This window comes from Phyllostomus hastatus, unplaced genomic scaffold (assembly GCF_019186645.2).
Source record: "Phyllostomus hastatus isolate PE091 unplaced genomic scaffold, TTU_PhHast_1.1 phas_contig_62, whole genome shotgun sequence".
Classification (NCBI taxonomy): Eukaryota; Metazoa; Chordata; class Mammalia; order Chiroptera; family Phyllostomidae; genus Phyllostomus; species Phyllostomus hastatus.
The window spans coordinates 19,046,248-19,069,821 of NW_025333921.1; the positions used below are offsets into that span (position 1 = coordinate 19,046,248).

At 48.7% G+C, this 23,574-nt stretch overlaps 1 protein-coding gene across 1 annotated transcript; it reads right to left on the reverse strand.

Annotated features, from left to right (window-relative positions):
- Nucleotides 1-377: 377 nt before the first annotated feature.
- Nucleotides 378-22,197, reverse strand: SCAMP2 (secretory carrier membrane protein 2). The gene is made up of 9 exons (XM_045848642.1): nt 22,028-22,197; nt 11,518-11,586; nt 10,988-11,086; nt 9,002-9,119; nt 8,363-8,491; nt 7,512-7,671; nt 6,057-6,158; nt 2,295-2,412; nt 378-2,082 (listed from the first exon to the last, which is right to left on the reverse strand). Exons 1-9 carry the CDS (start codon nt 22,082-22,084, stop codon nt 1,948-1,950), a joined length of 987 nt encoding a protein of 328 aa, XP_045704598.1. The 5' UTR covers nt 22,085-22,197; the 3' UTR covers nt 378-1,947.
- Between the last annotated feature and the right edge of the window lie 1,377 nt (nt 22,198-23,574).

Below are 23,574 nucleotides of genomic sequence, written 5' to 3' on the forward strand. Positions count from 1 at the left end.
TGAGGCCACAGTGGGTCCAACGAATGAACTAGAGACTTGCAGATGAGGTCATGGGAATCCTTTCAGGGGCTAGGATAGCATCCTAGAGAGCACCCACATGAGGAGCAAGAAGGGTTGGGGCAAGGTGGAGAGATTCAAAGAGGTCCCTCCCCAAAACGCCAGCAGCTCTGAAAATACAATTACTGGGACAAGAAAGTACCGTAGAAGAAGTTATCTCAGGCAGGGGCTGGCCCCCAGGGCTGAGGGGATTGGCCTGTCACAGGCCAGCCAGCAAGCAGCATCTTGACTGACCCCTCACACATAGACAGAGGGCCTCTGCCTCTACTCCCCGTAGGTCACCCTCATCCTCCCAAATCCAGCAGACGTTAGAACCAGTGTTGTCTGAAAATGTCTTTTTATTTAAGCACAAAATTGAAACACAACATATACATTTGTACATGGAGAAAAAAATACTAGAAAGGAATTTACAAAACCTTGGTCACTGTCATTAAATTATCATTCAGCGGCTCTGGAGTCGAGTTGGCGGGCAGCCTCCAGGTTGGCCGGCTTTTTGAGAAGTCCCCAGTCCATGAGTGCATTCCTACAGCCTCTGGAGGATATGGTGCAGGTGTGAACTGTGGACTCCTAGGTACCCATCACAGTGACACACGTCCTAGGGAATCCCCAGGACCAGTGGAAGGTGACCTAGACTCTACTCCTGCTCAAGGCATGGGAGAACACTAGAGGATGAGTCTGAGCTGATTCCCCCAGCCCTTCCTGAGAGTCACACAAACTAGATATTGCTGATGTAGGGGGCAGAGCACAGCTGTCCCCTAGAAGAGGAAATCAAAGCAAGCAGAGACAAAACCCACACCAGGACAGTTGAACACCCCCAACCCTAGAAGACTGCTAAAGGCTGGGCAGGACAACTTGGGGTTGCCCTCTGTCCCTCCCATCCCCATATCCCAACCAACCCCAATGCACATTCAGTAAGTCTAAAGAGGGAAGGGCTCATGGAGGGCCCCAGATGGCACAGGATGCTGCCCACACAGGAAAGTGCATGAGGCGAAAAAGCCTATGAATCTGTTTGTGAGAAACATGAGGCAGGGAAAAGTCTGAGGAAAGCAGGCCGGAGACCTTGTCTAGAGGGATCTAGGGAGCTGTCCATCAGCCCAGACCACAGCTCATCTAAAGGGGAGCCCTTGAGCCCTGGCCAGTGTGACTCAGTTGGTTAGAGTGTCATCCCATATAACAAAAGGGATCTAGGGTTCGATGCCCGGTCAGGGCACACGCCTAGGTTACAGGTTCAGTCCCTGGTAAGGGTATGTGTAAGAGGCAACCAATTGACGTTTCTCTCTCACATCAATGTTTCTTTCTCTCACTCTCCCCCTTTCTCCCCCTCTCTCTAAAATCAAGGAGCATGTCCTCTGGTGAGGATTAAAAAATAATAAAAAAACCCCAAAGGGGAGCCCTTGAGAGGTCACCCCATGCTAGCAGCACAAGCTGGGTCTGTGGATTCAGATTCAGGCCAGGCTGCCGGGGGAGGAGTGGCAGCTCAGGCCCTGGCAGAACAACTCTAGCTGGCGTGTGCCCATGTTGGCCAGTGATCCCATGTGTGCATGTGCATACCTGCACATGTGTGCATGCATGTGTGTGTGCCCATGTAGGGGGAAGAGAGCTCCAGTCCCTATGCTTCCAAAGAGACAAAAGAATCCTACCGAACCACCACCAGAGAGGAAAAGACAGTTTTGATTTTTTTCTTTTCTCTTGTGTAAAAAAGTTCCTGTCCCTCCCTCCCTTGCCCTGAAGTGGAAGGGAGACCTGGTTGATGAGGAAGGAGGAAGAGCCATGGCAAGACCCTCCCTGGGTCTGTGCTGGGCATAAGCACTGTTTAAGGCACCCATGGAAAGTGCAGTTCAGAAGGCAGGCAAGAGAAAAGGCAGGGCAGAGGGAAGAGAGCCAGGAGAACTAATTCCCCTGGAAGGCTCCTCGAGCAGCAGATGAGGCAGCGCTTCGGAAGGTCCTGTTGCTGAAGATGCCCTGGGAAAATTCCTCTTGGGCCTGCTGGAAGCTGGCCCCCGTCCGGCGGTACAGGGAATGCACCTGGGGGAAAATGCTGTGGTAAGAGAGGCCCACCCTGTGGGCCCACAGAGAACCCAAGACTGTCTGACTTCCCCGCCAGAGCCTTGGAGAAAGCCACTGGACCTTTGGGAATTCAAGAGGCCCAACTGCTGTGGTGAACACCTCCAAGGTGAATACAGGAGAAAGGTGCCTGCTTTCTCGGGTTTGCTGTTGGCCCAGCACCCACTACTCACCCGCTTCAGGAGGAAGAGTGCGAACACGGCACAGAGGGTGAATAAGCCAGCCACCACCATCATGATGATCGACACAGCCAAGTTCTCACGCAGTGTAGACAGGGCTGCAATCCAACCACTACAAAGGGGGGAGGAAGCCAGAGAGGGTATAGTGGGAGTGGCTCCCGGAGTTCCCCGTGAGGGGCTCTTCTCCAAGTGGCTGCTGTATGCTGCCCACCATCTAGGCCGATAGGCCCCACATAGCCCACATGGAGTCTCTGGGCCATGTGAGGTCTGGAAGGGATGTGGCTGCTGCCCTCACAGTCAGGAGAGGGTGTTGGGGAGACATGGAAAGGAGGCTGGCTCCTCACTCCTGGGCCCACCCCCTGCATTCATCCTGTCACCTCAGCCCCTCCCACTGGGGACCAGGCAGTCATGTCTCCTCCCTAAGCCCCAGCCTCTTCATCTATAAAAGGGGATATCCTCACACTTCCTGAGTTAAAAACTTGCTACGAAGTTAGTTATAAAAATAGTGTGGTACTGGCATGAGGACAGACATATATAATATATAGATCAATGGAATAGAATGAAAAGTCCAGAAACAAACCCACATATCTATCGTTAACTGGTTTTCATGAGGGTGCCAAGAGCATTGAATGGGGAAAGGATTGTCTCTTCAACAAATGGTGATGGGACAGCTGGATGTCCACATGCGAAACAATTAAGTTAGACACTTACGTCAACCACACACAGAAATTAATTTAAAATAGATACATGATGTAATAATAAACAATAAAACTCTTAGAAGAAAACAGAGGCAGCTCTTCATAACCTTGGATTGTTGATGGTTCTTAAATACAATACCCAAAGCACAACAAAAGAAAAAGATAAATTGGATCCCATCAAAATTAAAAACTGGAGTCCTGGCTGGTGTGGTTCAGTGGACTGAGCATTGGTCTGCAAACCGAAAGGTTGCTGGTTCAATTCCCAGTCAGGGCACATGCCTGGGTTGTTGGCCAGGTTCCAATTGGGGGCATGTAAGAGGTGAACAGTCAATGTTTCTCTCCCTCTCCTTCTCCCTCCTTCCCCTCTCTATAAAAATAAATAAATAAAACCTATAAAATAAATAAAAAGTTCTAGTACATCAAAGGATACTGTTGAGAATGAAAAAACAAAATAGAAAAAAGTCATAAATTACCTATCTGATAAAAAGCCAGTATCCAAAATACATAAAGAACTAAACAACAAAAAGACCATCCAATTAGCAAAGGACTTAAATAGATATTTCTCCAAATAAGATATACAAATGGCCAACAAACACATAAGGATGACCAATCAGGAAATGCTGGTCAAAAACCACAATGAAATATCACATCTGTAGGTTGGCTATAATAGAAAAAGAAAACAGTGGAAAATAACAAATGCTGGCAAGGATGTGGAGAACTGGAACTCTCATACACTGATACTGGGAATGTAAAATGGCCACTGTGAGAAACAATTGGGCAATTCCTCAATAAATTACACATAGAATTACCATGTGACCCAGCAATTCCACTCAAGACACAAACCCCAAAGAATCGAAAACAGGTACTCAAAAACATGTGCTGAAATGTTTGTAGCAGCACTACTCACAACAGCAAAAAGGTGGAAATAATCCAAATCCCTGTCAACAGCCCTGGCTGGTGTGGTTCAGTGGACTGAGCACCAGCCTGCGAACTGAAAGGTCACTGGTTCAATTCCCAGTAGGGGCACATGCCTGGGTTGTGGGCCACATCCCCAGTGGAGGGCACGAGAGGCAACCACACATTGATGTTTCTCTCTCTCCCTTCCTCTCTCTCTATAAACAAACAAACAAACAAACAAATAAAATCTTAAAAAATAAAAATCCCTGTCAACAGTAAATGGATGAACAAAATGCAATAGAGTCAAACAATGGAACACTACTCAGCTACAAAAAGGAATGATGTACTGATCCGTGCTACAACACGAACCTTGAAAACATCGTGCTTAGTTAAAGAAGCCAGACAAATCCAATGAGACAGAAAGCAGATTAATGGTTGCCAGGGGCTCAGGGAAGGAGGGTATAAGGAGTGACTGCTTACTAAATATGGAGTTTCTGTTTGGGGCAATAAAAATGTCCTGGAATTTGCCCTGACCAGTGTGGTTCAGTTGGTTGGGCATCGTCTTGCAAAGCAAAAGGTCTATAGTTCGATTCCCAGTCAGGGCACATGCCTGGGTTGTGGGTTCGGTCCCCAGTTGGAGTGTGTACAAGAGGCAACTGATCGATGTTTCTCTTTCACATCAGTGTTTCTCTCCCTCTTTCTCCCTCCCTTTCCCTCTCTCTAAAAATAAATAAATAAACTCTTTTAAAAAAAAAATCCTGGAACTAGATATTATTAGTGATTGCACAACACTGAGAATATTCTCAATGCTATTGAACTGTATACTTTAAAATGGTTTAAGCGAGCCCTGGCTGGCATAGCTCAGTGGATTGAGCGTGGGCTGTGAACCAAAGCATCACAAGTTCGATTCCCAGTCAGGGCATGTACCTGGGATGCAAGCCACAGCCCCCAGCAACCACACATTGATGTTTCTCTCTCTCTCTTTCTCCCTCCCTTCCCTCTCTAAAAATAAATAAATAAATAAATAAATAAATAAATTTTAAAAAATCTTAAAAAATAATAATAATTAAAAAAACCAAAATGTCCCCTGACTGAAGACACAAACAAGGGGAGACCAAAAAAATGGTTTAAGCGGTACATAAAATGATATATTTTACTTTATGTGTATTTTACAATCAAAGAGAACGTTTTGAGGTGAGATGAGACTAGAGGCTGCAGAGCTCATCCAGGGAGGCTGAGGCAGGGCAGCAAGGGGTGAAGCCAGGACCAAAAATCAAGCCTTCCGATTCCCTGTCCAGGGAGCAAAGAGCAGTTATTAATCACAACCTTTTTACCAAGATCTCACTTAGGGTAATGAGTAATGAAAGTGGGTCGCCCAAGGCCAAAGGCGCCAGATTATAAACAAGATGAGGAGGAAGAGGGGTGGTGGAGGGCAGTGTGCACTTGGCTCTGAGTTAGAGGTGAGTCGGCCCCCTCCCCACTGCTCTGGACTTGCCAGCTCCACTGGGGAGATGGGACCAAAATAGTACAGCCCTTCCAGGCTCAGGCTTTTAGCCAAGTGCCAGCCTGACCTTTCTGTAATGTTCCCTGTGCACTGAGACGGAAAGGAAAACATCAGCCATCAGCTTTTCTTTCTGAGACGAATTCTGAGTGGAGGACTGCAGCACCTCAGCCAACTGTACGCTCAAAGAGAGCAGCCAGAGGAGCTCACCCAAGAGAGGATAGGACTCTGTCTCTTGAGGTCACAGGGCCTCTGGACAGTCACAGCTCAGGAGCTTTGAAGACCAAAGCATCCATCAGCAGATGCCCAAACCCAAGGGCTTGTCTAGCACCTGTGGAAGTAGCACCAGCTTCTCGGAGGGTGTGGCAGAAGAAAATGAAGAGGCTACAATCCAGTGCAGGACTAAGGATACAGTCCAGGTAGCCTAAGGATTCAGGCCAAGTTCACCCACAGCACCCCAGAAAGTGATAAGCAACACAAGACAGTGAGTGGCTACTGGTGAAGAACTGAAGGTAGATCCAAGCTGGCCCAGTCACCACTCTCTCCGCCATGGTGGAACGGGGGCTATCTATAGGGGCTCTCAGGGGCTGGCAAACAGGGTGAGAGAGGCTGAGCCAAGCCTCCAAAGCCTAGTTCCCTCCATATTGCCCCAGCTCTCACCTGTCCCCCAGGTTAGGGATGCCGATCAACTGGATGACATAGATCCCTATTTGACAAAAAAATACGAAGAAGAACACGAAGAAGCTGAAAGAGTTGTCAGACCTGTGGAAAGAGGAGGAAAACCAGGGGTCACGTGAGGGTCTGGAACTCATTCCTCAGCATTCTTCACATGGTGTGGCGTTCCTCTTCACTGGCAGCCAGAAGATGGGACTGGACAGCAGACGGAGCACCAGAGGACCAGGCTCACCATCTACAAGGACATACCCAGAGATACCCCCACTATAACCAAAAAGGGTTTGCCTTTTTCACTGCCTTCCAATTTAAGGGGTCAATGCTTGATCCCTTTCTCAAAGAGCAGTTAAAGTTGCTTACCCAAAGGACAGTATAAAGGGCTTAACAATATTTCATAATAGGAAAGAAAATCTAAGTCAAAGGTATAAACCTTTAAAAATAAAACTGTAGGCCTGAGTGGCAGAAAAGGTGTTTGGGGAGTAGAAAAAAACTAGACAAAACTGGTGTTTTAAGGACCTCCATCTCTGTGTCCTTGAGGGCTAGAGTACAGCGAGGGTTCAGGTCCCACCTACTGAGTGCCAAGGAGTAGGGGTGGGGCAGGTTCAGCCACTGCCCTGCTCCCTCTTCCTGGGGCCTACTGGGCTCCCAGACCCAAAAGCATCAGCTCTGAGGCACAATCCCAAAACCCTAGGATCCATTAAAGTCCACAGTATCTACTCTAGGTCACCAGGTCAAACACTGGCACTCAGCAGTGGCCCACAGTTACTTGGGAGGCAGACGGAGGGACCTAAGCAAGCATGCAGAGATAAGCCATTCAGAGTGTACCTCAGAGTCTATCACAGAAGCTAGGGAGGCGATTCTCAACCTTTTTCATGTCAAGGCACACGTAAACTAATTACTAAAATTCTGTGGCATGCCAAAAAATATATTATTTGTCAATCTGACAAAAAAATAGGTATAATTTTCACTCATTCACACCAGTTATTGTTGTGTTGGCTGTTGTTACTTTTTTGACAATCTAAGGGAAAAGAGGTGAGCACCCCTAAGTAGTCAGGTATTGCATGCTTTAAAAATTCTTGCAGCACACCGGTTGAAAACTGCTGCCCTAGAGCCTTGGAAGGGAGCCTAGGAAGTCCCTTCCTTCTTCCCAGTGAGTGACTGAAGTCCTCCGGCACCAAACAGACTGATGTGGAAGGGCAAGTAAGGCTCTCCCACCCTCTCTAGATCTCTTGTCCTGGTCAAGGGGCAGGGCCCAGGACAGACCTCAGGTACAACTGAGGAAAATGGCTCCTGATACCTACCAACTCTGTGGGTGGGACTGGGAAGTGAATTTCCCATAATTCTATTCTGCTTTGACTGGAATGGGGCCTCAGGGGTCATGGCCCTAGACCTGCTACCTGGGATGCCAGCCATACACTTCCCCCTTACCACAGCCCCACGTACCTGAAGGCCTTGTAGATGGGTCGGTACCAACAAAGGAAGGCACAGGGGGTGAAGATCACAAACCATAGTATCGAGAGGCCAAAGTCCACTCCCTTGCTGCTGTCAACTAAGAACCAGGCCAGGCAGGCAAGCAGATTCAGAAATAGGGTCACTGAATGCACTGTGGAGAGGGGAGACAGACATGTGCTGGTGCCAAAGTGGCTGAAGGGCTCCTGGACATGGCAAACCAACCCTTGGAGAGGAGATGAGGTCCATGCTGTCAGGGCAGCTGCAGCAAGAATTGAGGACCTCGATCTATACACAGGCAGGGCTAGTTCCCATCTTTGCTCTTCTGGGACCTCAAAATCAGGGACCAAACCAAGCTCCTAAGAGGTGATAAAACAGCCCAGGTATCTGAGGGGTGGTGGTGGAAGAGGTGCAGACCCAAGAACTGACCTGTGGGGAATGGAGTCTTTCTCTAAGCAACTCTTTTCCCTGGCCCTTGATGGCCCACAGGGGAGTAACAGGGAGTCTTTTATCCTTACTCCTAGGAGCCCAGGGGTCTGTAGGGAGGGGAGGCCTTCACCTAAGGAAGACCTTTTAGTGCAGTGAGCTCCACGGGAACTCAGAAGCCTCCAGCTCATCCCACCCTCCTAGATGCATGATCTGGGCTGGCCTTTGAGGGGAGGTTCCCAGGACAGGGGGCAGACTTCAGAGGGCCAATTATGTGTGCAGACGGTCCCTTACCCCAGCCCGACCAGCAGTGAGGAAGGCTGGAGTCTGCGAGGGAGGAGCAGCCAGAGCATAGATAGGGCTCTCAAGACACAGCCCATTTTTAGCCTTGAGCCCAGAAGGGCAGGAGTTAGACTCACACATCCAGAGGTAGTAGAGCATCTTGCATATGCGCTGGTAGTCGGCAGGGATCTCTGTGGAGAAGTCCTGATAGAAGCAGGGCTTGACAGGGCACCACAAGGGTAGGGGAGGCCAATTGTTCTCTCTCACTGTGTACAAAGAGATGATAAGACAAGGCCCAGATTCAGCAGCAGCACAGCACAGTGCGCATGCCAGCCCAGTGGATGGGCCAAACCAGGGCTCCCGGGGCACCAGCAAGCAGGGTCTTCATGGGTATAGAGCGGGAAGGGAAAAGGATGATAGGACATAAACGCACACCAGCTCAGTCCAAGATAATAGACTCCAGATGCATTAAACACAGAGCTAAACAGCTTAAGTGATTATTTTTTGAACAGTCTATAACCACGGAATCGTGGGAGCAGTGCCCCAACTCTATCAAAAAATTTTAGCACTGGAAAGGAGTGTAGAAATAATCTATACCCAGTGAGATTACATGACAGGTCTCCTGGCTTCCACCTTACTGCTCTCCCCAGGGCCAGCACCATTCTAAGGTGATCAAGAGCTTAGCAAAGACCGGAGGCTGCCCCAGGAACAAGCAGGCTGAGGGAACCCTCCTGTACCAGGCTGGGTAACCCAGGGCCCCACGCAGCCTCCCTCACCATGTAAGTTGGCCACAGAGTTCTGCAGCTCCCGCTCCTTGCGTTCCAGCTCGGCTGCTTTCCTGTCCAGTTCTTCCTGCTGCCGGAGCAGGCTTGCCTGGGCTGCAGAGGCCACAGCCTGGAGCAAAAAGGGGAAGTGGGAGACAGTGAACATGAGACAGAGGGACAGTGCAGGCCCGACAGGAAGTCACAGGGCCTGTGCTCCACACAGGGAGAGCCAGCTGGGAGTCCCAGAGCAGTACCCACCCCCAGGGTCTTGGGTACCTGAGACCATCACAGAGAGGTCAAGGTGACCTGTCTCCTACTGCCCTTACAACACCTCTGGCCCCTTCACCATTACCAGGGCTCTCCTCTCCCCTTCATTCTGAAGCTTTAGATAGAACCATCCCTCATACTGTAGTCCAGGCCAAGTTCAGTTATACTGACCTCTGGGGTGTCATCAAAGGGCAAAAAGCCTCACAAGAGACTGTCCTGTAGCCAGAAACCCAGAGACATAAGCCTTGACTGAAGAGCCTAGAGGGGGTGTGTGTGTGAAGGGAGACAGTGTAATTTGCTAGAGTAAGTGGGGAGGGGAGGCACCTGAGGCCACACTGTGTGTACCTGGAGCCTGAGGGATATATATTCAAGGACCTCCCCTGCTCCTCACCTGAGGTCCACCTGAACTGTAACTGGTTATATCCTTGGACAGCCTTTTAGGGCTGGCCCTGCTCTGCCCGGCTTTCATGGCAAGCAGAGTCTAAGCTGTGCCCCCTTTCCACACAGAGGAGGGCCTCTGGGTGAAGCAGCTAGGGGACTCTATGTGAGAGGCTGAGCAGAGTTGGACCCAGAGTCCCAGCCCACGCCCTGTCCCGGCTGGGTACTATAGCTGTTGGGGCCCAGTTCCTCCTGAAGGCTACAGTCCTTCACAGGGAGCAAATGCCAAACTGCTCATCTCACAGGACGGTAAGCCAGGCATATGTGTACGTACATATGTGTGTTCTCTCTCTCTCTAAAAACCGAGTTCTCCAAAGAGCTAAGGCTGCCTTCAGGGGTATTTTTCAGGCACTAGGGGTAGAAGCAGGACCAGAACTGACCTCGGTGAAGTTCTTAGCCTATTCCTCCAAGTCTCTGACTTTAATTAAGCAGGACCGAGGATGACATCACCCAGCAAAACAAGAATGTTCCCTCTGCCTCACAGGGTTCTAGGGCCATGTGTGGGACCCAGAGTCCCAAGGTTCCAAGGTCCCATGCAGGGGCAACACTTCCAGAGGAACTCTGTCCAGATGATGGGAGTAGTCTGGGACCACTAGAGTCCAAAGCCCAACTTGGGCAGGGCCTAGGCATCTTGCCCTCACTCATGCTCACCTATACTTTGCCTACCTTTGGAAGTTTTCGTATGTAGCTGTCTCTGAGAATACTATCTCCTCCTAGTAGCATCTGCCTCTCTGAGAGCTTGCTCCCTGCCAGGAATCTGGTAGGCAGGAACTTGCTGGCCTGTCTAAGCAGGAGCTGCAACATACAACTCCACTGTGGGTCATGCTCGCCAGGGGCAGTGTGGAGTGTTGGGGAGAACAGTGAGGCAAGAGGGTGGAGAGTTGGGCACCACGCAGACAAGATTCATAGTATTTGGTAAAGGGACAGAGGCAGGAATACATGAGGTTAGAAATAAAAGGATAGGTTCTGGGCCCTGAGTAACAGAGAAACAACCAAAGGCCCCAAGAGGATGTCATGACAGGAAATGTTCTTGTCTGAAGACACCCAGCAGCCCAGCCTGGTAGGTGGGGCTTATTCTTTGGTGCTGGCAGTGGGTGTGTGGTGGGGAGTGAGGGTATAGGTGAGCAGACCCTCCACATGCAAGTGAAGAAATCCAAAGAGATTATTCTGAGGGCCCTTGAAGGGAAGCCAGGGAAAAAGGCCCTTTGCCCAACCCTCCATCTCAGGACTCAGTTGGGTGAGGTGCTTCCCTTTCTGGCAAGAAGAGGCAAAGGGGATCTTCATCAACAGTACCTGTGGGGTTGGCTGGGCTGGCTCCACTGAGGGCTGGAGAACGGCCGGCTGTGAGGGCCCAGGGAGCTGGGTGGCAGGAACTGTTGTTGCTGCATTTGTCTGAATGGGAGAGTCAAAGGAGTGAGGAGAATGGGACTCACCAGTCAGCATGTGGGAGCAAACCTACAGCAGGGTGAGTGATGTGCCCCTACCTGTGAGGAGTACTCCCATTGGGCCTCCCTCTGTAGCTTCTTGGCCAACAAGCCTCAGGCCCTGGGCACTGTGAGGCCTAAACCAGCACTCCTGGCCTTTTTGGACCCATGGCTCCTGGCACTGCCCTGCCCTCTTCAGGGAGCAGCCCACACCATGGACCCCAAGGGGAGATTTGGTGACTACCTCATCTTACCCCCAACCCCCAAGTTCACGTTAAGACTATCCTTTTGAGGACTGCAGCTTCTCAGAGAACTATGTCTTGCTAAGGCTCCTTGCTCCAGAGACCCCAGCACCAGCAAGAGGACCTGGGCACTCAGAAAGAAGAGGTGCTCACCAACCTCTGAGAAGGGGTTGAATTCAGCCAGGCCACCTTGTGATGCATTGGTCAGCTGGGTCACAGAGGGATCCTGAGAAGATGAAAAAGAGCCATTAGATGCTGAGGAAAAGAGAGAACCTCAGTAAGGAAGGGACATCACCATCTGAGGGCCAGCAGACAATCCTGGGATGCCTGGCTGAAGTGAAGCTGCTGATGGCCCTTCCTGAAGAGCCTCTTCTGAAGGCTCCCATGCCCAGCCCCTGCCACACAGAGCTACCTACAATCCTTTACTTTTCTGGAGAAGCAGAGGTTCAGCCCAGATGACTTCCCAGAGGAGACACAAAGCAAGTTTTATACTTTGAGGCCTAGGAATCGACACTGCATGTGTTCTTGTCAGTCAGTATCCTTTATAGGTTTGTAACAGTTCATAGTATTTAACTCCAGGGAGTGGGGTTTTTTGGCCAGGGTGGTGGTGAATGGGTGGAGACTTTTCACTTTATAGCCTTTCTGTACTGTCTTTCTCTCTCCCTCCCTCCCTCCCTCTCTATCTCCTTCCTTCCTTCCTTCCTTCCTTCCTTCCTTCCTTCCTTCCTTCCTTCCTTCCTTCCTTCCCTCCCTCCCTCCTTCCCTTCCCTCCCTCCCTTCCTTCCTTCCTTTAATCCTCAACCAAGGACATGCTTATTGATTTTTAGAGAGAAGGGAAGGGAGAGAAACATTGATCAGTTACTTCCCATATGCATCCCAACCAGGGATCAAACACACAACCTAGGCTTGTGCCCTGACCAGGAATCGAAACCTGCGACCTTTTGGTTTCCAAACAACATTGCAACCAACTGAGCCACACTGGCCAGGGCTTTTTACTGTTTTATTATTTATTATTTTACTTCTCTTTAACAGACAGCTTTTGTTCTTCAACATCTACAAAAGGTTGTAGAACAGAAACATGCTACTGGGTGCCTAATTTGATTAAATCAAGCGTTCTTACTGGGAATAAAAAAATAGAAAGGACTCATAAAAAGCCAGGAAAATGTTTTTGGTTGTTTTTTCCCCCTAGAATCTTTTTTTTTTAATATTTATTCACTTTTAGAGAGAGGGAAAGGAAGGGTTTGAGAGAGGGACAAACATCAACGTGAGAAAGAAATATCAATCAGTTGCAGTTGCTTCTAGTACAGGCTCTGACCAGGGACTGAACCTGCAACTCAGGCATGTACCTGCAACCTTTCACTCTGCAGGACAATGTCCAGCCAACTGAGCCACATGGATCAGGGCCTTTTTTCTAGATTCTTTAAAAAAAAAAAATACAAGCCCTGGCTGAAGTAGCTCAGTGGATTGAGCGCAGGCTGTGAACCAAAGTGTCGCAGGTTCGATTCCCAGTCAGGGCACATGCTTGGGTTGCAGGCCATGACCCCCAGCAACTGCACATTGATGTTTCTCTCTCTCTCTATCTCCCTCCCTTCCCTCTCTAAAAATAAATAAATACAATCTTAATAAATAAATAAATAAGAGCTTAAAAAAAAAACAAAAAATATCCTCAGAACACAGCTTGTCCTAAGTTTTTAATCTTCCTTTTCCATCTGGTCTCTGCCAAAGCCAACCCTTCTGGCCTAGAGCCTGCACTCAAGCAGCCCCCATGTTGGCCTGAGGCCAATCTGTCTTCATCCTGCCCCTTACCAAGCAGGGCTCCTTATACACTCCCCCGTCCCCATGCATATAGGTAGAGGCTCAGGTCCAGCTCAGCGGCAATGCCTATGCTCTGGGAGAAAGAGCTGTGAAGGGTAAGAAGACTGCCACTGGATTCTGCCAAGGCCCCTGTTACAGGCCTCACCTAGGCTTCCCTGTCTCCACACCTCACCATCCCTCACTATTCATCCAGATGCTCCTGTCCTTCTGGCCCAGCCTCACCTCTACCAGGAAGCCTCCATAGGATGGATCTTTAAACACAATGTTAACATTAAATAGACTCCCAGGGAACCCCCTCAATTTTCTACATGGAAATGGATACTCACCATGGTGTAGTACTTGTCCTAGGTCTCAAGATGGGAGCTGGCTCCATATTCTAAACATAGAGCTCAGGGTCACACCGAAGGTGTTTCCTAACCTTTTCACACATAACAACTCTCCTCTTCCCACCTGAGCCACCAGTTCCTTGAGGGCAACACTCTGAGCTGCCCCAGGAACTAACCCAGAGCTGGGCACACAGCTCTTGTCTTGTTGGGCCTCACTCTCACACTTCCACTAGAATCCTCTGCAAAGGCTCAAGGTGGCTCTGTCCTTTTTGCTGGACCCCATCCCTGCCTGGTGGCTCCTACAACTTGGACAAAGTGGCAAGCTGAGGTTCAGGAGGCCACATGGAGCTGGAGAAACTGGCCTTGAGGTTATTTTTTTGGCTGAACGACTACCAGATGTCTCTCAGAATCAGTGGGCCTGCTTCCTGCAAGATCGATTCAAGACTCAGTATCTGCTCTCCTTTCAGAGTCAGCAGACACCAAGCCACAGTGGAGTGAGGGAGCTGAAGTCACTGAAATCAGATCCACCATCCAAGGAACTGGTTACTCAAGTCTGACTCACTACAGGACAGAGGACAGAGGGGAGGCTCTGGTTGCAGTTTCAGGTACTGGCATACATAACTGTCAGAGGTACACATTTACCAGAAGAGGGCTCTTCTGGGGGCTTGGGGGCTGACTGCACTATCCACACTGATCCCTCTTCTTTTTTCTAAAACCTTAAAGACACCAGGCTCACCATAAACTAAACCTGTCTCCACTAGCAGGCCATAAACTCTGCAGCCAGGCGTCTAGTTCAAACTCTGGCTTCCTAGTGCTTGGTGAAGGGCCTGCGTGGAGCAGAAGCTTGGGTAATGTCTGGGAATAAATGCTGCACGCTGTAGGGCCTCTGCTCTCTCTAGGAGGCACTGCCCAAATGCTAGGGCTTAGAGAAGGATCACAGCGGCAGCCTCAGGGCCCAGAAGCACCTTGCTCGGGAAGAGGAGCCTGCCACACTCTGGAAGACAGGGATACTTCTCATCTGAGGAGACCTGGGCTCTTTCTGAAAGGTGTGAGTGGCTCTGAGAGAAGCTGAAGCCTGGGGATAGATGTGGGGGTAGGAGGGACTGAGGAAGAGAGCTGACACTTACTGTCTACTACATGCCAGGCTTACCACACCAGGATGCTACTGTGGGATTGTGGTCACCCCAGAACTGGCCACTGTGTCAAGATACATGAAAAGAAGGTTCTACCAGCCTTTTCAACCTGGTTCTTTGAGAAAATAAAGTCCCACTACCCTAAGGCATCCACTGTGTGCAATGACTTGACTTCTCTCCTGTGCAGATGGAACTGAACCATCCTGCTTATATTCCATCCTTGAGAGCATGGAGAAAATGGTCACTCCAATCAGTTTCTGTGACCTGCAGCTCAGCTGAGGGGCCCTGGCTAAGAAAAGCTACACCCCTCCTTATTGCACCTCACAACCACCCTGTGAGGGAGGAGTATTTGTAGTGTGCAGCCAGACAAAGCCTCCATTCAGAGGGGAAGCAGCTCATCTAAGTTCTCAGGAGTAGCTGCTGAACCCAACTCTGAATCTAAGTCTGTGTGTCTCCAAAGACACGAGTGATAAACCTGAGAGGGAAAGGCCCAGGTCCACCTTGTTCAGCAGTGCACCCCAAAGCCTGGTACAGTGCCTGGTAAATGGAAGTGCTCCATTAACGTGTGGTTGAATAAATGATCCCTACTCTGGAAGAACACTGATGAGGGCACCATGAGTGACTGGGACAATTGCTTCTGCTCATTTCTTTATTCCTGGGCCTTTATTCCTTCCTTCTTGGGGAACACCCTTAGTAGGCCACATGCAGAGGGTCTTGCAACTGAGGACCACACTGACCAGCCTGAATGAGGACTCTCAGCTTCTACTATGAGTCACAGATAAGAAGTCAACAGCAGCAATCTTCTTTCCCACTCACCGAACATTAGATAATTCGTAAGGGGGTCAAGCAGTTATTTACAAGGATCATGAGAGCTAAGTATCACCTACAAAGAAGTAACCTAAAATCCCCTCAGTGCCAAAAGCCCAGACTGGCTAATGCCTTTTGCTGAATTCACAATAAATAAAGTACTCCTGCACTCAGTTTTTTTCATTCAGTTAACAGTCACAAATGGTGTGAGGGGCACACCAAGGTAAACAAGATAATAGCTCTTGGCTTACTAGAGCCCACAATATAGTAGCTGAGACATGTGCACAAGAACCCAGGGGGGATGCTAATGAGAAGGGAGGTCCAGGCAGGGCTTTGAGGAAGGCAGGGTTCCAATAGGAGGGGGGAAGCTGAGCAAGCTGAGCAAAAGGTCCAGTGAGTAAGTCCCACCACAGCTCTGGGGCGGGGGAACACTTTCATGTCACTGGGGTGTGAGGGACCCATGAGAAAAGAGGCAGAGTTAGGCATGAGCTCTGCCGGGAAGAAGCCTTGAAAAAACTGGCTTTCACTAGTTTGGCAATGTCTTTCTATGAGGTTCACAGGTCCTGCTGTGTGCTAGCTAAGACTTCCCCTTGCTTTCCCATCCAAACTCCCAGGGGTTTATTTCTGACTCCAAACAAACATTAAATAAATACCTCACATGCTACAAAACTCGCCATTCTCTCTGGGAGACATGGAGTCACCAATACTTGAACAGCTCAGTGAAGTCCTATCTGCTTTGGAGGCTGTGTATCACAGAACAAGAGAGAACAATCATCCTCAAACAGGCTGGCTGGGTCCCAAGGTTCCCACAGTTAACCTTGGTTCTCTCTAACTTAGAACCTAAGAATCCATCCTAAGAAAGTATTACAAAAAACACATAAAAATCCGTATCTACAGACATTTATTGCACCAGTATTTACAAGAGGAGAAAAAAAGCAGAAAATAACTTAAATACCCAGTGACTGTAAGCACCCATATGTTTTGGTGCACATTCCCTCAAGGGCCTCAACAGCCATTAAAAAGAACAGGTATGAACATAGTGCAGCAATACAGAACAGGCTGTGTTACATGAATACATTTCATTCAAAGTACTCATGAAAAGAGACGGGGGAAATGTATCAAAATAACAATAGTTGCAAAAGACTGGTAGAAATGTGGATGATTTATCTTGTTTTCCAAATTTTCTATAACGTGATTATTATTTTTACTTTAAAACACATATTTTTAAAAAGAGCCTGAGTACCCACCAAATGAGAATGGCAAAGAGGGAGGCTGGAGCAAATGCCACAGTGGTGGCACACAGATCACCCAGACAGCAATTCTGAGGCATCCGGCTGGCCTCCAGGCCCCGACGACGTGACCCAGCACCCCTCTCAACACAGTCCATTCTCATGCTGAGCCGCTTACCACTGCCTTCCACTTCAGCCTGTTGACTCCTGGGCAAACCATTCCACATGAAGCACAGGGCAAGGGCACCAAGAAAAGCATTGGTTCCTGCCCTAAGGAAGCAAATAGTACAGAGCATGAAACAAAAGCCAGGCAAACAGAGACAGCATATGGACAGTGTTTAACAGGTGAGGGCAGATGCACGGGGATCACAAAGGAGGGAGGGACTAAGCTATCTGGGAGAATCAAGAAAGGCTGTACTGAGGTGGCATCTCAGTTGGATCTTGAGAGATGAAAGAAAGAAATTTAGCAGGGACTAAAGGGGAAGGCAAAACTAGCACATGCAAAGACTCCACAATTTTAAAAACAGTTTGCATGTGTTCAGGGAACAGAAGGTTCTGGGGGCTGTGGAGTGGAGCCTGTACAGAGACTAGCCAGGGGTACCAGGAAACCAACCTGAAGAAGGAGTAGGTCCAGAGTTCAGTTTACACTTTACCCAATGGGCAATGGAGGACAACTAGAGATTGTGAGCAGGGATCAACTGCTGCAATCATCTCCGACAGCAGAGGGGAAAATGCAATGCCAGGGGAAGAAAGATGCTGTGAAGACTGGCTGGGACGCAACAGTTCAGTGGGCAATGGTGAGGACCAAACTAAGGTATGACAGCTAGGGATGAGAAGAGGGGATAGAGTCCAATGAACCTTTTCAGGAAGACGCCACAGGCTTGACCACTCTCTGGGTTCGTAGGAGTATGGCGATACTACAGGGTAAGCTGGGCGGTGGCAGAGGGAGGAAAGGAAGGAGTTGAGTTGCCAGCTTGGGTAACTGGGGAACAGGGCCACCAGTGAGCACGGTAAGTGATCATGGAACAAGAGGAACAGCGTTTTCAGGAGTGGGTGTGTGGGGGCAGGGGAGAGATCTGAGAAGACACTGGGTGTGCCTGGAGATCCATACGGCATACATCTGGTTGGAATGGTTGACTACGTCCGGGTGAGAGCTCAATACTGGCTTGATACTCAGAAGAAAGGTGAGGGCGAGTGTTCTAGATCTGGGACCGTTGTTATGTGAATGCTATTCTGAAACCATGTTAAGTGGAAGAAATTACTGAAGGACAGAACTCCAGAACACCCCTAAATATACCAGACAAATTTCTTGAGACAATGCCCTTGTTCCACAGGGAAGTTCTACCAGGTCCATCTGGTGGTTCTGAGAATTCCCAAAGTCAGAGTCAAGCTGGAGCCCGGCCTCCTTGGGAAGTGGCAAAGCCATCAGTGTCTGTGCAAGGAACCTCATGTAACTTTGTTCACACCCAAAGCAAGATCTACCACTGCTTTCTCTTCCCGTAAGAGAGAAATGTTTTAAATCTTTGGAAAGCAGCCACAGCAGAGATTATATTTTAACTGCAAACAGGCAACATGTGAAAGTGATATAGTGTGATTTGGAAACTCATGGAGACCTAAGTAGACATATCCAACCCTGTGGGCTGCATGTGGCTCAGGATGGCTATGAATGCGGCCCAACACAAAATTGTAAATGTACTTAAAACCTTTTCTTTTGCTCATAGTTTTTGTTAACATTTGTGTATTTTTTTTGTTTTATTTATTTATTTATTTTTTAGAGAGGGAAGGGAGGGAGAAAGAGAGAGAGAGAGAAACATCAATGTGCGGTTGCTGGGGGCCATGGCCTGCAACCCAGGCATGTGCCCTGACTGGAAATCGAACCTGTGATGCTTTGGTTCGCAGCCTGCGCTCAATCCACTGAGCTACGCCAGCCAGGGCACATTTGTGTATTTAATCTGTGGCCCAAGACAACTCTTCCTCTTCTAGTGTGGCCCAGAGACACCTAAAAGGCTAGACACCCCTGAAAGGCTTTCTCTGTCCAGCACCACCAGCTAGTCCATTCCTCTCCCTGAAATCAATGGCCACAGGGCTAAATGGACAGAAATGTCAAGAAGGAAAGCAACACTGGTGTTTGCCTGAGTGATCTGCTTGGTAGTGGACTGCTGAAGAATCAAATTAACAATACAATGCCTGCCATTTTAGCACTCTACCTCCTCATTACCCAACAAGACTGAGAAACTTTTAGGAGCCGACATTGGAATCAGTCTGAAGCAGGACCCGCACCCCCAGAGAATACAGGGCAGACGCACTATCACGAATGGAGGGATTAGGGAGTGCCAGTGGTGGTTGTGAAATCGCAACACTTGGCTTGAAGTTTCCTGCTTCCTCTTACAAGTTTAATAAAACTTCTGCTGCACTCTTGTGACAACTCTCCTTGCACAGCTCTCACTTTGCAGGAAGTTTTCTAATAATCCCAATTATAACTACATGCAAGGAAGGTCACAAAAGCCCACACCCAAAGTGTGGGGCACCAGTGGGTGTGGGGAGTGGGTAAGGAAGACAATTCAAAGGTGTACTGGGAGTTTCATGGGATATTACTAAAGTCAGTAGAAAAAGGATTCCATGGTTTAATAACTCTGAGAAATGCTGGGTCAAATAAAGTTGAGTAAATGTCTTTACTGTAGGATTTCTCAGAGCATGTAAGAAGTTAACAAGCCTTATCGATCTTCACGAAAAAATGCAGTAAGTAGTGATTCCCAAACTTATTTGACCACAGAACCCTGAGCACCTTTAAGGACTGGTATTATTCAGAACACACTGCTTTAAAGTAATGTCTTAAAAAACAATACCATTTAAAGTACTGTCTTAAAAAACAATACCACCTGTATTATTCCAACCCCATACACCGGGGAGAAAATACCTTAGCTAATACTAATTTGTTACTTTCACCCCACCAGGACTCTCATTTTAAGAATGGTGGCAGTGGTGATGATGTAACATTGTTTCCTTAGCTGGTCTAAATAACTAAATAACCCCAAGGCAGAGCTTAAAAAATCTTTTAAACAGTGCTGTTCCGGGAATGAGACTGGAGGTTTGGGCCCCTTCCTGCTGCAAATTAGCCAGTAATTCTGGCATGTTACATCCTCAAGGATTCTTGGTTTTCTCATTCTAAACTGAAGAGGTTAGAATAAATTTCTGAGGATGTTCCTAGCTCTAGCAGTCCACCGTGGACTCTGAACACTAAGTTTATTTTCATAACCCACCACTGAGTGATGGAAAAAAGGACTGTTCTGCAGCCTGGCTTAGTGTGAGTTTCTGAGCCTATCACCTCTCTCCTGAGCTCTGTGCCAACACCCTGGGTAAATGAAGCTGGGCTCACACCCAGTCACCCTAAGGCTGCACCCTCCCAATGTTCCAGCCCTGGCAGTCTGAACCTGACACTACCATCACAAGGACAGAGAAGGCAGCTCTCCAGGAGGAGTTCAGAGACCTCACTTCCAAAACTCCTTCTCTCCACAAACTGTGCCAAGAGGAAAAACACAGTCCAGAATAAGGAGAAGAAGAATTGCAGCCAGCCAGCTCTCTTCTTCCTACACGGGATTTCCCACCAGATGTTGCCCTTCACAGGCGCACAGCTGCTTCCTGTCCTGTCACATTCTGGGACTGCCTGATGGACAAGCTGTCTTGCTTGAATGCAGAAGTTATTCCTACCACAGTTTGCACAATCATTTCTGGGGCTGGAGATGTAGTTTAAGACTTTCAAGCTACTGTTAATACAGGGCTGAACTCAGGCCAACTATCTTGCCCACAGCTAGCATTTGGGACAAGTTATCTGCATCTTTGGATAGCTAACAACTTCTGTCATATGGTAGCAGACACTTTATTCCTGATTCTGACAGGAAAAAGAAAAGCAAATGATTACCCAGCATACACACCAAAAGGCTACCAGATCCTTACTAAAACTCAAACTCCACTATTATACAGCAGAAGAGTTATCAGAAGACAATGGCAGTGAAAATGCAAATATTCTTTCTTTATTCAACTAATAGAGATGAATGAATTACATAAGAAAAAATAGGGTCCCTGCAAAAGTCCTGTCAAGGAGAATTAAGCTACAAGAATTCCCTAACGTTACAAAGAACAAGCAACCAAAATTTGCCTTGAGAGCTCTCATTGGCTAAGTCACCTTGAGACCAAGAAACAAGCATAAAATTTTCACTCTCTTGACAGCATAGAGTAATTCTGTTCTAGTTTCATTATCTTGGCTTGGACCCTTGAGGAAATTCAAGGTGGGAAAACTCACGCTGTTAGTTACAGGAAAAGACCTCTCCAAGTACATCCCCTCCACGTGCAAGAGATTTTAAGCTGCCAATGACCAAAATCCAAACAGGATGAGTTGGTGACATCCTGACAGCAGAAACGCTGGGGCTCATAAATCACAAGTCAGTACAAGTCTGCTCTGGTTTTGAGCAGAACTGGTTCTGAGTATACATGAAACAAAAGGCAGACGAGCTTGGGCGCTAACAGGAGTCCCAGTCGTTCATCATAGAAAAATAATACCCCTGTACCCTTAGCTCAAAGGCAGAAAGATTTTGGTTTTAAGTAGGAAAACTCTTTCTTCCTTGATCATTTGTTCAAATGGTGAAGCCAGCCTATAGATCAGCACATTTCAACTACTGTGCCACAGCATACAGGTCCATCAGGCCAACACTCCTGTTTCAAGACCCTCAGAGCCCCTTCACATCTCCCTCCCTAACGCGGGCCCTTCTGTCAAGTCAAGCTAGTCCAAAGTAGCCCCATGGCCAAAGTGTGGAATTCTTTTAAAAAGCCATATTTCAGCTTCTCACCCACTCCCCAACTTTCCCTTCCTGACAAATCCCAGGGGTCTTCCTATACCGTATACGCATCTTTGGTTGTTAGGGGAGGGAGAACTGGGTTGTCTTCAGTTTTCCACATTTCTCCATCCCGCTATGCAGCTGTCACCCCCTTCCTAACGTGCCTCAAGCCAAGACTGCAGGATTGCGGTAGCTACACTTCTCTCTCAGGTGAATTCACGTCTCCCCCAGACGCTGAGGAAATCCCCAGTCCGTTCCAGTTCCCTTCCACAGCAATACCCCGTCAAAGGGGATTCGTCTGCGGAGCTAAAGGGTCCCATCTCATCCCAGGTTACAGCGCCAAGCCCCTTCGGTCCACTTGCTGCTAGTCCCGCCCCCAAAGCACTATGATAGGCCAGCTCTCAGAGCCAGCTCTCCCATTGGGCAGTCAGCCCGTCCCTCCTACGCCACGTCTCCCGGCTCCAGCGAAAGAGGCCGGGGTGGAGGCCTTTGGCAGTAGAGGGAACTGTGAGTTGAAAGTTCTACCTGGAAGGGGTTTACGTCCATTGGGTCCGCGAAGGGGTTGGTTTCGAAGGCCGACATAGCGGTCGGGGACCGACTGGCGAGCTCCGCGAGCGCTTCTGCCTCCGGGCACAGAGACCCAGCGGCTGTCCGGGTAGACCCTCCACTTCCGGGAGCGAGCCGCCGTTCCGGCGCAGGCGCTGAGCCTTTTCCAAGAGGCGTGATATTGTACGTCACAGAGGTCCGCCACGCCCCCCCCTCACCACTACTCTAAGGAGCCTCCTTGCGTTCTCCTCTTCCATTAGCTCCTTCCTTGTACCTGTGCTTCTGGTGGTCCGAGCGGTATGGATAGACTGGACAAGGGTGTCCAACCTGTGGCTTTCCTGCCTGCATGCAGTCCAGGATGGATGTGAATGCGGCCCAACCCAAAAGCAAAAATTTCCTTAAAACACAGTGAGATTGTGTGTGTGTGTGTGATACTTGTTGCAGTGTATTTTTTAAAGCAAATATTTCTTTATTTTATTTTACTTTATTTACTTATTTATTTTTTAGAGAGGGAAGGGAGGGAGAAAGAGAGAGAGAGAAACATCAGTGTGCGGTTGCTGGGGGCCGTGGCCTGCAACCCAGGTGTGTGGCCTGACTGGGAATTGAACCTGCGACACTTTGGTTCGCGGCCCACGCTCAGTCCACTGAGCTACGCCAGCCAGGGATGTTGCAGTGTACTTTATGTGTGGCCCAAGACAACTCTTCTTCCAGTGTGGCACAGAGACGCCCAAAGGTTGGACACTCCCGATAGAAAGTCAGAGGCAGAGTTGGATCTGGGCCCATTGCCTCAAGGTCTGACATTGTCCAAACTTGTGTTGGAAGTTCCCCAAAGAAAACTTTCCCAGTAAACTCCCCAGAAGGGCTGGAAAGTTAACCCCTTCTTTTTTTCTGAAGGGAAGCACCACTAGTACAGGCAGGGGACAGGAATGTGAGCCTACCTCTGCGCAGGAGTGTTTTAGTGGTAGGGGCGGAGCAGAGGAGTTCCCCATTGAAGAACCAACAGCGCAGCTGTCCCCAGACTAGCTGAGCTTTGCTTCTTTTAGGCTTTGCCCCCTGATGCCCAGATAGGTTTAGGGCCTAAGCTGGGATTTGAACCTGAGTGTCAAGCATTTGCTAAATGAATGAAGTTCAGCAATACAGCCATCAGCCACGGAGGAGATGACTGCACTCTCCACAAACTACTTTATTCCCTCATCTCTCTCTGGCTTTGTTCATCTCTGCTTCCACCAAATCCAGCCACTGCCATTCCTTACCCTGGATTAATACAGGGCTGCTAATTGGTCTCTTGTTCATGTTGTAACCAGAGATCTATTTAAAGAGGACACAGTTATTATAGAACTCTGTTTAAAATCCTTTAATTATTTGCCGTGGCTGGTGTGGCTCAGTGAATTGAGTGCTGGCCTGAGAACCAAAGGGTTGCCAGTTCAATTCCCAGTCAGGGCATATGTCTGGGTTGCCAGCCGGGTCCTCAGTAGGGGGCACATGAGAGGCAACCACATATTGGTGTTTCCCTCTCTCCCTCCTTT

What these genes read in the sequence shown, in the direction of transcription:
- SCAMP2 (XM_045848642.1), bottom strand. Translation starts at nt 22,084, where the DNA reads ATGTCGGCCTTCGAAACCAACCCCTTCGCGGACCCAATGGACGTAAAC. An exon ending in TGGACGTAAACCCCTTCCAG is followed by an intron (nt 11,587 to 22,027) that starts GTAGAACTTTCA and finishes TCATCTTCTCAG; the next exon opens with GATCCCTCTGTGACCCAGCT. An exon ending in ATCCCTAACCTGGGGGACAG is followed by an intron (nt 2,413 to 6,056) that starts GTGAGAGCTGGG and finishes CCCCCTTTGTAG; the next exon opens with TGGTTGGATTGCAGCCCTGT.